Below are 15,321 nucleotides of genomic sequence, written 5' to 3'. Positions count from 1 at the left end.
GTACCCCCCCCCCCCCCCCCTTACCACTCAGGCCCCTGATGAATTTTGTTTTTAATTAGGCCTAGGTTAAAATATGAAACAAAATTTACATTGCATGATCAAATGTTATGTAACAATATTTGAAGATAAAATCTCTTCACTGGTTACCTGTTGTACAGCCATGGGTGTCGATCACGGGGGGGATGGGGGGGATATATCCCCCCCCCCCCCCAATATTTCAAGTGGGGGGGATGGCCTGTATTATCATCCCCCCCAATAATTTAGGGTAGAAATATTATAATAATGATGATAAAAAAATGAAAAGTTTGATCATGATGATTATAGTGATGATTATAGTATGCCCTCAATCAGTTTGTTTCCCTCGCAATTTGTGTATATTGTTATTAGGATAAAAACATTCTTTTTCAGGACTATTAAACAGATGGGTGGAGGTTCAAGATGAAAAAGAATGAAATGTTTATGTATATGATATTTTTTAACACATAACATAAAGGGACCCCAACGAAAAAATACTTTTGGTGTTCCATCCCACCAATGGTGAATAAATTAATTTTAATAAATCAATTAATTCAAAAGGGTGGAAAAATAAACGGGAGTAAAAGGGTGGCAAGATAAATCGTCTAAGGAATGACCATATAGCTATTACAGTAATAGCTCTATGGAATGACGGTAAGCCCGATGGCGCACGAGAAGCCACAAAGTTTGTAATTTGTGCTAGTCTTAATTGGTCCGAATCTGCATGTTATCATCATGCATTAAGAAAAAATATATTGCCAGTCGGGTTAGATTTAAGAGAGAAGTTGTATACACAGAGGCGTCGATCCGGGGGGGGGGGGGCACGGGGGCGATCGCCCCACCAATGAAAATATTTGGGGGGAGGATTATCGTTTTGCGCCCTCCCAATAATTCCGCATGTGCAATTAAAGAATAAAATAAGATTGTAATGCTACACTGAAACCAGCAAGCGAGACTGAGATACCTACTCGATTTTGATTTAAAATCGTGCTCAAAATGTCTGCTTTTCAGATTGGAATATAAAAATTTTCAGCTCGCGCTTCGCGCTCGCATCATTTCTGTAACAAAACCCCATACTTTTCATGATTAAATATAGGTGAATAGAATGTCCCGTTTTCAGTTCTATACCTCAAAAGAACTCCCGCTTCGATTTAGTTGGATATATATCTTGTTCTTTATTAAAAGCGTCCATTAAACTGTCTTTTTTTTTCCAGATCGAAATATCAAAATTTTCAGCTCGTGCTTTGCGCTCGCATCTACTGAACTTCTAGATACCCATCTTAATCATTGGTACCAAAAATGCTTAGAATATCAAGCTTTCACGTCAGAATAAAAAGACATTTTAGCTCGCTCTCTAGTGAGATACATGTATCTATGCTCCTCATGAGTTACTACAAACAAACCTAAACAGGTACATTTTTCCTGTTTTCATGTCATACAAAAAAATTTCAGCTCGCGCTTCGCGCTCGCATTGTTGGTGAGAGTGAGATATGTGTCTCTTTCTCATGAGTCATATATATATATATATATATATATATATATATATATATATATATATAGGGGTGTATGGGTGAGTTTTTTCGTTTTGTATGATCGAGCGCCTTTGGAACGTTGATTCATGATTTTGCCCCCCCCCCTATCTGAAAAATGGATCGACGCCCATGTGTATACATCATGCTCAATAAACAGATCACTATGGTCCAGACAACTTTTGTCATTTTTTCTTTCGTATGAGTTTAGAATAGGCTTACTTGTAACACAAATTGAATTTTCAAAAAAAAAAATTATATAAGTACACTACACTACAACAATGAAGGAATTTCCAAGAACACCATGCATATCAATCACTCCCAAATGTCTTAACTTGTGATTTTAGTGGGGGTAATGTTGAAAGATCCCCATCCACAAGAACTTTTGTGTCTATCATCCCCCCCAACCAGGAATACCGATCGACACCCATGTGTACAGCGCATTACATTTAAAATCCTCCTACTTGTTTTCCATTCTATTCACAGAACTGCACCTCAATACAACTCTTCCTTGATTACTCCATACAATCCCTCTCGCAACCTTAGGTCTTCTAGTTCATTCTTACTCGCTGTACCACAATCTCATAATTCATGGGGGGATCGATCATTTCAACATGCTTATATGGAATAAACTGCCAATAGAAATCCGCAATATTTCTTGTCTCACCACTTTCACAAGTTCTCTTAAAGCCTGGTTATTCACGCAAGCTTTTAGGTAATTGTTATTCTACCCCTCTTTTTAGTAGGTTTTCTTTCTTTCTTCCTTCCTTTCTTTTTCCTTTTCCTTTTCTTTTCTTTTCTTTTCTTTATTGCGCCATGAGCATCTTTTTATGATGGATACCGGCGCATTACAAATGTTCATATTATTATTATTATTGTTATTATAATGTAATACAAACTATATGTATAGAACTCGGTATCGTATTCCGTTTCAGATTGGCTATGCCTGTAGGGCCTACACATTGATTGATTGATTGATACGATTAAGTGAATTCCTCTTCATTTCAAACTCAAACAGATTAACTTGTACAAAGCAGAATATAAATAACAAAAATGAAAAAAAAAAACTCACTGGAATGCATCGCTTGTTTATGTGAGACCCTGCAATTAATAAACTGATACAAATAGTAATTAACAATTAAGGTTCGATAGAATACAATGGAGTCGAACTTTATATGATTGGCTATGACTGTATATAGTCAATCTTTTCGCGGGACCCCTGGTGAAAAAAAATAATTAGATTAATATAATAATTTCTCTGACAATTACAAATCAATATAAAACTGCATTAACTAGGGTAAAAATGGAAAGGGAGGAAGCGCAGCGACCGAATGTAAAAAAAATCAACTGTACTCTAAATCGCAGGGATTTATATATATATAACGTAATGTAATTAGGGACCAATCGAATTCTGGATTCAGTGTTAACCCGAATATTGAATTTATAATCATAAAGGATATAAATTCAAATCCTCGAGATTTGAATTTGAAAGTTTTAGGATTAAAAATAAATCCAAAATTTGATCAGTCAACCTGCAAATCCCTGCAATCTATAATGTATTCACACTGCTTGAGAATGTATTTATTAAGCATCACCCATTTCCATGTGTCGCGATATTAGGTAGCAACTAAGGCGCTGGCATTATAGAAGGGGCTTGTCCTCTCCAGGGCTTATACGCGAGATTCAACCCCGAACCTGTTTTTCACACCGCGTGCAGTGGTATATTTAGTTCCCAAGACCCTGTACTTTTTACCTTTTTAGTCAGTTCCTTAGACCCCCATTTCAGAGTTTCGTGAGGCACAACCCCATCAAAAAATAATTTGTGTGCCCCCCCTCCTCTGGGATTCAACTTTTCAAGAGCTAAACTTCAATATGGTATTGCAGGAATGGGGTTTTAACGCAAATGACACCCCCTACCAAAATTAAAAAGGGATTTTCATCAAGGAGAACATTTCTGGGCCCCGTCTTACAAAGAGTTACGATTGATCCGATCAATCTCATATATATGGAAATCCATCATTGTCATATTTTTGTTCTTTAGGAAATTTGCTCAATGTCCATTGAAAACAAAAAGAACCATACTGATATTTGTCAAGAAAACAGTGAATGTATGAATATACGTCATTTCTAGAAAATATTTTGAACGAACATGCATGTTAGATGTTGCTGGCTATCCATAGTTGCGATTGATCGGATCAATCGCAACTCTTTATACGATGGGACCCTGAAGTGAAACTTATAGCATTGGGCGGAGCACTCAGTTATTGCGAGCCTCAAAACAAATTTAAACATACATAAATTCATAGTCATTAATAGGATTCTCTTCAAGATGAATAGACCACTGTAAAAGAAAATTATTACACCCCGGCTTCCAGGCTTTACCAATCTGCATATAACACACGAGTCTGTAATTACTGTAGAAAATAGGGTCAAATCAATATAAAATCAATTTCAAAATAAATTTAGCCCCTTTCGGGGAGATTAAAACGATCAAGCCATTTCCCAAGAGAGAAGCAAAATACTATCATGACTTGTAAGAGATGTGGAGCGATTTTTACTAAATTAGACAAAATGGTTTAAAATAATTTTGTGAATGGATAGGAGGAGGAGGAGGAGAAGTAGGAGAAAGAGGAGGGGGTTTAATCTGAAGAAAAAATTACTTCTCATTTATTATCTACTGTTGACCTGGGCCCCGTCTTACAAAGAGTTACGATTGATCCGATCAATCGCAGCTATGGACGGCCAGCAACGTCAACATGTATTATTCATGTTTGTTCAAAATATTTTCTATGATGTATATTCATGCATTCATTGTTTTCTTGAAAATTCACTATACTTCTTTTTGTTTACAAAGGACATTGTGCAAATTTCCTATAGAAAAAATTATGACATTGATGGATTTCCATATACTTGAGGAGGTTGATCGGATCAATCGCAACTCTTTGTAAGACGGGGCACAGGATTCATATCAAACAGCTGGGTATAAACGGAAGTGTATTGCAGGGAACTCATTGGCTTACTATACTCTCACTCTGTCATGTTTGATAGAGCATGAATCATTGCATTCTGAATTTATATTTTGCGAGGGAGCGTTAATTATAAAATTTGAATGGCATGATATTTAATCTTTAATTTAGAGTACTTGAAGCAGACATTCGGTATACAAGCTATGTATACATATTCCCCCCCCCCTTGTGGTCATTTTCTTTTACGTGGGGGGGGGGGCTTAAGTCCCTCTAGCCCCTGCTCAACTGCACCTCTAAAGTGGGGGCGTCGTACGTGGTCTATAGTGGTTACGAATCTCGTCTTTCAATGAGAGGGACGTGGGTTATAGAATCTCAGCCACGGCGTGTTTTCCTTCAGCAAGAAATTTATCCACATTGAGCTGCACTCAACCCAGGTAAGGTGATTGAATATGGGTACCCGGCAGGATTAATTCATTGAATGCACCATCAAGCGCCTTTAGCAGCTATTGCGCCATTGAATAGGAAACTAGATGCCGAGAGTAGTGGCAGGGGGGGGGGGGGGACAGGTGCGTAAAAGGCCGGCGTGTTGGAGGGGCCCGAGATACACATTATAGCTTTCTTCTTCCATTAAGTGGTCTCTAATTAGTGTTTAATATTTATTAGTTTAATTAAATTGATAGTCTCCTACACCCAAGTGCTTACATTGAACCAACCACTAGCGGAATGGGAAAATATATAGCGAGGTGATACAATATGGCATATGTGGTAAAAAATATCTAAAATTCCGAGCGAACAAAGCAACTTGAGCAATACTTTAGACATTTTGAAAACTAAGTGTAATTTAGGGTATTTGTGAACATTGAAAACATGGAAAACATTGTAACATTGAAAAAAAATATACCTTCCGATATTTCTCCATCTGTATACGCCAGTGCTACAAATATCGATCAGTAAAAATTTATTGAATACTCCACGCGTACATGGTGTGTGTGTGTCTAGGGGGGGGGGGGGCATGGACCCCCCCCCCGATTTTCACAGGACTCAGGACCAAAAATAAAAGGGAGAAAATAAAAGGAAAGGGAACTGGGTTAAATGCTAATTCCTGAATATTGTGTCAAAACCTATTACTAAATCATATAGATTTTTCGCATCAAAAATGGCAAAAGTTAATTCCCTCTCTCGATCGCAGCTCGTGAGAAATCGCCACATACGACATGTCTATGGCATCCTTTTTTTTGCTCATTACATTTCTTACCCACACTCTTGCCAAATGAAGATTCTCTAAAACTTTAGCCAGTCGATGTTCGAAGGCATCTCCACCCGCGCCACGGTATATTCAGCAACTTTTAGTCAATCAGCGTTCATTATGTTGGCTGGTAAAAAGATTGTAAAACTTTCAGCCAACCAGAATCGAAAGGATTGTGCACACGGCCCCTCCCCCATTTTGGGTCGGTAAGATGTTATAAACTTTTAGCCAATCAGAATCGAGAGTCTCATGTGACTATTTTAGAATCAAGGTACACTAATTTTATTCAGATCTGAAATTATTATTATCATATTCCGATAGATGTGAATCTGAGACATGAATTTGTTATTTGTTTATAAACTGTGCTACATGAAACCAGGACATGAAATAATAATCATTGAAGGCAAAGGCAAAGTAGAAAGTTGTAGACCGGCCAAGTTTACGTTTCACGTCATCCCATCTGAATTGAATTGGAACATGTCAACAACAGAGGGCGCTTTGTCAATACACGTGCGTGAGTCTGCTCCGTCTGCAAGTTATTCATGTAAGTTCGGCATTCTTCACTGATTTCATGGTTTGAATGTAAAAATTGCAATATGTGGTTATATAATTTTGAACTGGTTTGTTGGATGGTTGTAAACTTGATATTTTTGACATTTGTTGTTAATTACAGAGTGTGAAATGAGAGCGAGGAATTGTCTTTGGTCCCATGCGCTTATATCTGCGTGCTTTTCATTAATCAAACTCGGTCTCACTGGAGCTCGAGCTTTGAATCGGGTAGACAGGAATAACCGTCGTTTCTGGGGATTTATTCAACAATTTCTGACATTTTACTGTAATCCCCATTTACCGACGGTAGGGTGTACGTGTGGGCTCGCATGTGTTCTCATTCCCTCCCTTTTGACCTCAATTCACAGTCCAAAGTTTGATGTAATTTTACACATCGAATTTACAATCTAAGGATGTATAACCAACAAACTTTTAAAACTTGATATTTCATTATCAAAATACTTTAAACGATATAGATGAAAAGGCATGAAAATTATACTTTACCGATGTTTAATTGGGTTGAACACGATAAAAATGGTCAAAATGGCAGCCAAACTATGAAATATTTACAAACGAACGGAGAGGGCGTCAACAATCACGAATGTGATATCGATATTGCTTTCGATATTATACGATCTGCTCCTTATACGATACGATACACTACACGAAGATAAACGATACTAGTTATAATCGCGATATATCGAGACATTAAAAACTTAATAACGATAATGACGTCATTCAAGATGGCAACTTGCAAGAAAAACCGTCAGGTCAGGTGAAAATGTCTTAGATGACAGATTTCTCAATCATCCAGAGGATTTTTTTCAATAACTCTGGCCCAAGGTATGCAATTACTTAAGTTATTTATATTTCCCTGATAATAGAAACCATGAAACTTTTAAATTTGCTTAAAAAACAGTTCTAAATCGCGATCTATAAAACGCTACTTCACTATACGTTGGCTGTAGGTAAGGGCCCCCATCCTCTTCAGTCTATGTATTGGTCAGTGAGCCAACGCAGTTCAGCGGAACAACCAAAATACAGAGACTGAAGCTTTTGGTCTACGAATCGGGGCGAGTTGAGAATCCGGGGTTTTACTTTTGGGTAGGGCTCTCCGGACCCCCTCTAAAAAAAGCGTCAGAGGCACTTTGTTATAATATGCATGTAAACAGAAACAAGGCCTGGTCCTGGAATTGGAAAATCATGCGCTGCGCATATGAACTTTGGCCGTGTTGGGGGTATTTGTTGAATTACCATCCTAACTGTGAAAGTTTATGGATCTAGTTCATAAAACTTGGGATATAAGAGTAATCAAGCATCACTGAACATCCCCTGTGAGTTTCAGGTCACAAAACCAAGTCAAAGGTCAGTTAATAAACTTAGGCCATGTTGGGGTAATTGTTGAAGTGCCATCATAACTTTGAAAGTTTATGGATAGAGTGAATGAAATGTGGACATGGGTGTAGTTGACAGTCTTAAGTCTCCGTTCAAATGTCATTTATGGTCAATGAACGTGGTATTATGTCATTATATGAATGATTATTTTATAGTAGTTTTCAAAGTTAGCACTGCTGCTATATTAAATTGCGTAATGCAGGCGAGACTGCCAGAGGCGTTCCACTTGTTTGTCTTCTCCATTTCTATTTTTTCTCATTTTAATTTAGCAGAATAATAAGGTTTATCAAAAAGAAATAAAAGAAAACAAAAAATACATCTTACTTTAAAAATATACGTCAAAGTGTTATTGAAGATTTTTCTTGATACTTGAAAATTAAATTTCTATATTGGAAATAATTTAAATGCTGGTCCTCTTGCTTATTTGACTATTTATTCATATTTTGCAGAGACTGCTTGACCAAGACATAGCGAGGAGTTGATTTTCAAGATGGTTCGCAAGAAGATTGATAACCGCATCAGAGTACAGATAGAGAACGGCGTGACCCAGGGTCATAGGTCATTGTTTGTGGTTGTAGGAGACAAAGGCAAAGATCAGGTTAGTTCTCCAAGGGGCTGTTGACATAGTAGATTTCCTGTCATAGACTCATGTGCTCTATTGATAATCTTGATATCTGAACTTTTATATGAAATATTTTGAAAAAAAATTTAGAATTAATTTTATAGGCCTATCGAATTTCCTACTTTGATTTGTATTTACCCTCTTCCCCTTTCCTTCTTGTCATTTGAGCCCCAAAATGCAATAATATGAAGTAAACAACAAAATAATGTTGTGAAATGGAGATTATTATAATTATCATTTTATTCTGCAAAAGAAATACAATGTAAAATTACATCTGACAATTATAGAATGCATTTCTTTGGAATGCCGGGGGACAAAAAAAAGGCTAACCTTATAATAAATGGCAGTTGCCTTCTGTCCCAAAAAGGTTTATGAAAAAATGAATTAAAATGAAATGAACTAAAAAATACAAAAGAGAAAGATCAAATTTTAATAAATAAACTTGTTCAACATTTATTCAGCCAGCCCGTAGTTCAATAATTGTACCAAGTGAGCTTGAAAGAACCTCACTTCTCTGTATTTCCTTTTTATTCCTTTTCTTGTCATATACGGTATAGGTTGTGATTCTACATCATATGTTATCCAAGGCTGTGGTGAAGGCCAGGCCATCTGTACTATGGTGTTACAAGAAAGAACTAGGATTTAGCAGGTGGGTTATTGATGATGAATATGTCATTGTACATCAGGAGGGGTTTCCACAAAGAATTAAGTGGGACTTAGAGTTATGCTTAAATACTCACCTGCACATGATATAGCATGCAATCGTATTGATTAATACACAGTAGTGCGTGTCCTCTTTCATTTGACCAATAGGGTCATGCCTTCTACATGTATCCCGCACGCAACATTTAAGTGTGACTCCAGGTCACCTTTAACTCATGTGAAACACCCCCAGAATACAAGTAATTATTTAGGAACTTTAGATAAGCAATTTTGTCTTCAAAGAGTACATAAGTACTTCATGCAGCATTTATTTCTGTTAAAGTTTGATTCGTGCCTCAAACATGAATAAAATATTTTCTAAAATGCCCTCCAATCCCATAAAGGAATACATATATGAAATACATATAAAGGGATGGACTGAGCTTTGATGATGGCAACCATCTACAGACAAAAAGAACTGGATATTAGATACAACCAATAAAAAAAGTTTGGCTTACCTTACTACAAATGTTATCTTGACATACATACCAACTGCAAACTTCAACATACAGTACCCTCTTCTGTTCTTCTATATACAACTGTAGTATGCCTCGCAATTGAGTCTTGGAACTCTTGTTTGAATACTGCCCAGGGTGGAGAAAGGACTTACATTGTTTGCGGGCATGCTGGGATCTGATGACCGGGGTAATAGTAATTACATGAAAAGTGCTTAGAAACTCAAAGTAGTATTAAAGTACTATGTAACTATTATAACTATATTTCTTTGAAATATTTGCAGTCATCGGAAGAAACGCATGAAGCAGCTTCAAAAGAAAATCAAATCGGGAATGATGGATGTGAACGAGGACAATCCTTTTGAGCTCTTCATTGCGGCTACAAACATTCGCTATTGCTACTACTCTGAGACTCATAAAATCCTCGGGAACACATATGGAATGTGTGTGTTACAGGTAGGTTTTTCTTTTTGTTTTCAATTCATTAATCGTCATCATTGTTATGTTATGAAAATTTCTTAGTCAACATTGTCATTTGTATTCAATGATGTATAAACGAGAGGTACAGATCAATGTCTTGCTAAAGTTGATGTGGCTGGGGATCAATCACAATCACGGAGTGTCATATGTCTTCTCTAGCATCAGAGACCACTGGGCACGGCACCTCCCTTTGATACATACACTGTGAGCAAAACAGTGCCAAACCGGGTTGGGTGGGGGGGTGTCAACAGCTCTGTACTGCACATCAAATGTCCATTGAGGACGCTCTGCATAGAATATGTTACCTGAATTACCGGAAATTATTTTCTGCTTATGTTGACTGCTTGCATATCATTTTGCATGGGTTTGATTTGATTTTGGCAGCACCAACCTTCGTGTATAAAAATGCAAATCTGATCTAGATGCTTTCTTACACATGATCCAAACAATGCGATAATGCATTATACATGTATAACGACACGCAATAAGGAATTTGAGTGCAAGTTTTCATCACGGTTGCGTAACACCACCATTCATGGACAGAAATGAAAATTTCTTAAAAATCCTTTTTTTTCTTCACAACATTCCTCCAGGACTTTGAAGCCATGACCCCTAACCTCTTGGCCCGTACCATTGAGACGGTGGAGGGGGGTGGTATCGTGGTGATTCTTTTGCGCAGTGTGTCGTCCCTCCAGCAGCTCTATACCATGACCATGGACGTCCACTCTCGCTACCGGACCGAATCTCATCAGGACGTCGTTGCGCGCTTCAACGAACGGTGAGTGGTAAATGTTTGACTAATTTTCATCAAGAAATGTTAAACAATTGCATCAATTTATGCCAGCTGAGCACTCAAAGCCTGTCGTCTAAGCTTTGGTAATGAGCCAATGGTGTGAATTTCTCAAGTGTCATCTAATGACCGCTACACACGTTACGACTTGTGTACGACCCGGTTTAGGGACAAACATTATATTTAAGATGTTATGATAATATAAACATGTAATTTTGTTTTGTTTTGTTTAGACACATACATGAAGATCGGAAGATCGCTGCGCTCTCTCTATTTGATTTGATTTTATCCTTCAAATTTTGAATATCTGGACTTAATATCTGGAATGTTTGCCTAGAATGTGAGTAATTCATATTCTGCACTTGGAACTGCAACTACGGATTTTATGGCTTGACGGTTCATCTGAATTAGTGGCAAGTAGTATCGAACATAATTACAACTGTGTGAGTCAGTCCCATCCAGTCAAATCCGTGTTATACTTCCAGCGAAAATTCTTGCCTGTTCGTACTTAGATCTAGCCTTCTAACGTTAGGCCTACCTCACGCGCTTGCATTCTTGCCCATTATTTATTGCGACCTTCTTGCCATCAATTGACTGCCGCATTGTATCACTATCACCATTCATTATGCCTAATCTACGTTCCAATTCAACTCAGTCATCCAAGGATTCAATTGATGGTGTGAATACAACCCAAGACAATAACATTGATCTTTTGAATAACATTGAGGTTGTGGTACAGAAAGCAGTAGAAAAGGCAATGGAAAGAGAGAGTTGCAAAATTCATGAAGAGATTGAAAGGAGAGACGCAAATATGAGAGAACTTATTGAGCAGAAACTTGGTTGTTTGAATGAACTTAAAGTTTCAATTGATAAGAAGATCCAGCAGCTTCAAGAGCTCCATCAATCTACAGTTACTGCCCATGAAAAAGTTACCGAGTTGACCCGTGATCTTCACGACCTTCAACAATATTCAAGGCGTAACAACATTCGGGTCTTCGGAATTCCGGAAAAGGCCGAAGAAGATACGGACGCTCTTGTGTGCAGCATGGCTGAAAGGATCGGAGTGCGCATCACTGCTCAAGACATTGATCGCTCGCACCGAGTTGGTAGGCGTGTCCCTCAACATGATTCCTCTGAAGGCAACACGTATGCAACAGCTGCTGCGCGTAACACCCAGAAGAATCCAGATCGACCTCGCCCAATCATTGTCAAACTAATATCGTACAAGTCAAAACTAGCGTTTATTCGAAATCGACGGAAACTGAAAGGATCTGGAGTTGTAGTTGCTGAAGACTTGACAAAGTCAAATGCCAATCTCTTGTCACTGACTTCGCGTCATGAAAAAGTTCGCACAGCTTGGTCGACAGACGGTCGAATCTTCGCAATGATCAAGTGTACAAATGGTCGAGAGATTCGCAAGCTCATTACTTCGCCAGCAGCATTAACAGACCTCTAGTCAACTGATTTGTACCGTTTATCTGTACATATGCCAACTATACCCTTAAAACTTGATGCTATCTTGACTGAGTTTTCTCCAAAATGGGCCCTCAAGCCAGATTGTATTTTAGACTAAACTTATTTTATGCAGTTTCTGGTGCAATCGTATCTTTTCGATTGTCATTTTCTATTATCTTTTTCTGTAGATGTAAGTTATTTTTGTGTGTGTTTATTATATGTCTTTCAATGCCATTTTTAGCCAATGCCCAGACTTACAACAAGTGCAATTAAATTTGAAAATCTTGCATGATCATATCTCGCCAGCCAATGTAAATGATCATAATCCAGATCAGTTTTATTATTCATCTGAATATTTTAACTCTTTAATAAAAGCAAACTATAACAAAAATGATGTAGACTCGCATCTTAGTTGTTTCCATTTTAACTGCAGAAGCCTACCTCAAAATTTTGACAGCCTGTCGTCGTTTTTATCTTTGCTTTGTATGCAATCTACAGTCATAGGGTTAACAGAAACCTGGTTGAATGAGAATAGTTTTGTTGATTTTTATAATATTAATAATTATGTATTTATCAGCAATGGACGCAAATCAAAGAGAGGTGGAGGTGTAGGGATGTACATACGCAAGGATATTCATTATGTGAGACGAGTAGATATGGATCTCAGTTCTTCTTCAGCTGAAAGTATATTTGCTGAAATTGATATTGACCATCAAAAGATTTTGATAGGTGTATTGTATAGACCCCCCAACCAATCAATAGACCAATTTTTAACTTACTTAAATGAAGTTTTACATATTGTGCAATCAGAAAAGAAATTGTTTTACTTGATGGGTGATTTTAACATAAACATTTTACATGTAGGCAAAGTGCAATATGTAGATGAATTTCTTGATACAATGCTTTCCAACAATTTGTCTCCTTTAATTAGATATCCATCACGTGTTTCATCAAATTCATTTACTCTCATAGATAACATTTTTACAAATGATCCCGAAATACGTCATTCAGGGCTTTTTTTATCGGATATCAGTGACCATTTTCCGATATTTTGTATTGCTCATAAAAATCAAAACAAACCAAGAGAGGACAATTTTATTTATAAAAGAGACATAAATGATGATAACATATTGCAATTTGCGCACATTTTATATAACAATGAGTGGGACTTTTTTAATCTGAATGCCAATGAAACTTATAATAAATTTCATGATATTTTCACAAAGGCATACGAGTCGTGTTTTCCTGTAAAAGCTGTAAGAATAAAGAAAAAGGTTATTAGTGCACCTTGGTTCAATGAAGATGTTCACAAACTCATAAAAAAGAGGAACAGGTTATATAAACTATATCTGAAGAACAAATCCACGTATAGAAAGACTGTGTATAGACAAGTTAGAAATAAAACTGTTGATAAGATTAAGCAAGCTAAAAAAGAATATTATAGAAACCAACTGAATAATGCCAAAGGAAACATGACCAAAACATGGAATGTTATTAACATGGCTTTAGGAAAAGAGAATAAAAAAACCCATGTTAGTAAAATAGTTCTTGATGATGGTAGTGTTGTTAATGAAAAGATAATTTCCGATGTTTTTAATGATTTTTTTGCCAATGTTGGATTCAACCTGAATAATAAATTTGTTTCATTTGATAATAACTATGTTGGAAAGTACATTATCAGAAATACTAAATCTGCATTTTTAAATCCTACTTCTCCATGTGAAATTTTTAATATCATAAAGAATTTCAAGAGCAATACCAGTGCCGGTTATGACGATATTAGTATGAAAGTTGTTAAGAAAATCAATATTTATATATGTAAACCATTGTCTGAAATAATTAATAAATGTTTTATCTGTGGTGTTTTTCCAGATAAATTGAAATTAGCTCGTGTAATTCCAATTTTTAAAAGTGGATCTCGAGAAGTGCTTTCAAATTATCGGCCAATTTCCGTCTTGCCAGTTTTTTCAAAGGTCTTTGAAAAATGCATATACAGTCGTCTTTTATCTTTTATTCAGAAGTGCAATATTTTGTCTTTAAATCAGTATGGTTTTCGAGCCGGGAACTCCACATCTCATGCTTTAACCAATTTTATTCGCAATGTAACAAATGCTATCGATAATGAAGAAGTGATGCTAGGCGTATTTTTAGATTTAAGTAAAGCATTTGACACGCTCGATCACGATATTTTGATTTACAAATTACAACTTTATGGTATTAGAGGAGCTGTTTTAGATTTATTCAAAAGTTACTTGCAAAATAGGGAGCAGTTTGTCACTGTCAATGGTTTTAAATCTGAAAGGAGGCATCTGAGGTGTGGAGTGCCCCAGGGGTCCATTCTTGGACCTCTGTTGTTTCTTATTTATATCAATGATTTGTGCAATACATCTGAGGTTTTAAAGTACATTTTATTTGCAGACGACACTAGCATTTTTATGTCACATAAAGATCCATTTGAACTACAAAGTATTTTTAACAATGAACTTGATAACATTTCAAACTGGTTATATATGAACAAACTCACAGTTAATGTAAAGAAAACCAATTTCATGATGTTTACAAATAGAAATGTCGATATCTATCAAATAAGCATTATCCTTGCTGGATCTGAAATCAAACATGTCTCGTCTTTGAAATTTCTTGGCGTGACAATAGATGACAAGTTAACATGGAAATCCCATCTTAACATCATTTGCAATAAAATATCAAGGAATATAGGAATATTATTCAGAATTAAAATGTTACCATCTTCGATTTTAAAAATGATATACAATGCTATCATTGCTCCTTTTCTTGATTATGGTATTTATGTATGGGGAAGTGCAGCAAAAATTTATCTCGATAGACTGTTTAAATTACAAAAACGTGCAATAAGAATAGTTAATCATTCATCTTTTTTAGCCCATACTTCACCCATTTTTTATAATCTGAAACTTTTAAACATTTATGACATATATCAATACCAGCTTGGAATCTTTATGTTTTTATGTTATCGGAAACTTTTACCCATTTCTCTATTAGAATATTTTAACCTGAATTGCAATATACATTCTTATCCTACGAGAAATGCAAATAATTTTCATCTTCCTAAAATAAGAACGTCACTGTCTCAACAAT

The 15,321-nt window shown here is 36.4% G+C and overlaps 1 protein-coding gene across 1 annotated transcript in view; it reads left to right on the top strand.

Annotated features, from left to right (window-relative positions):
- The first annotated feature begins 6,235 nt into the window (after positions 1-6,235).
- The window catches only part of LOC129268274 (RNA cytidine acetyltransferase-like), a 39,701-nt gene continuing 30,615 nt past the window's right edge, over positions 6,236-15,321 (top strand). Inside the window, exons 1-5 of the mRNA XM_064104704.1 lie at positions 6,236-6,300; positions 8,150-8,298; positions 8,880-8,971; positions 9,764-9,935; positions 10,553-10,737. Coding sequence (XP_063960774.1) covers positions 8,191-8,298; positions 8,880-8,971; positions 9,764-9,935; positions 10,553-10,737 — 557 coding nt within the window. The 5' untranslated portion in view covers positions 6,236-6,300; positions 8,150-8,190. The remainder of the gene's footprint in view (positions 6,301-8,149; positions 8,299-8,879; positions 8,972-9,763; positions 9,936-10,552; positions 10,738-15,321) is intronic.

This window comes from Lytechinus pictus, chromosome 9, assembly GCF_037042905.1.
Source record: "Lytechinus pictus isolate F3 Inbred chromosome 9, Lp3.0, whole genome shotgun sequence".
In the NCBI taxonomy this organism is placed as follows: Eukaryota; Metazoa; Echinodermata; class Echinoidea; order Temnopleuroida; family Toxopneustidae; genus Lytechinus; species Lytechinus pictus.
This window is presented reverse-complemented; position numbering and strand designations above follow the sequence as displayed.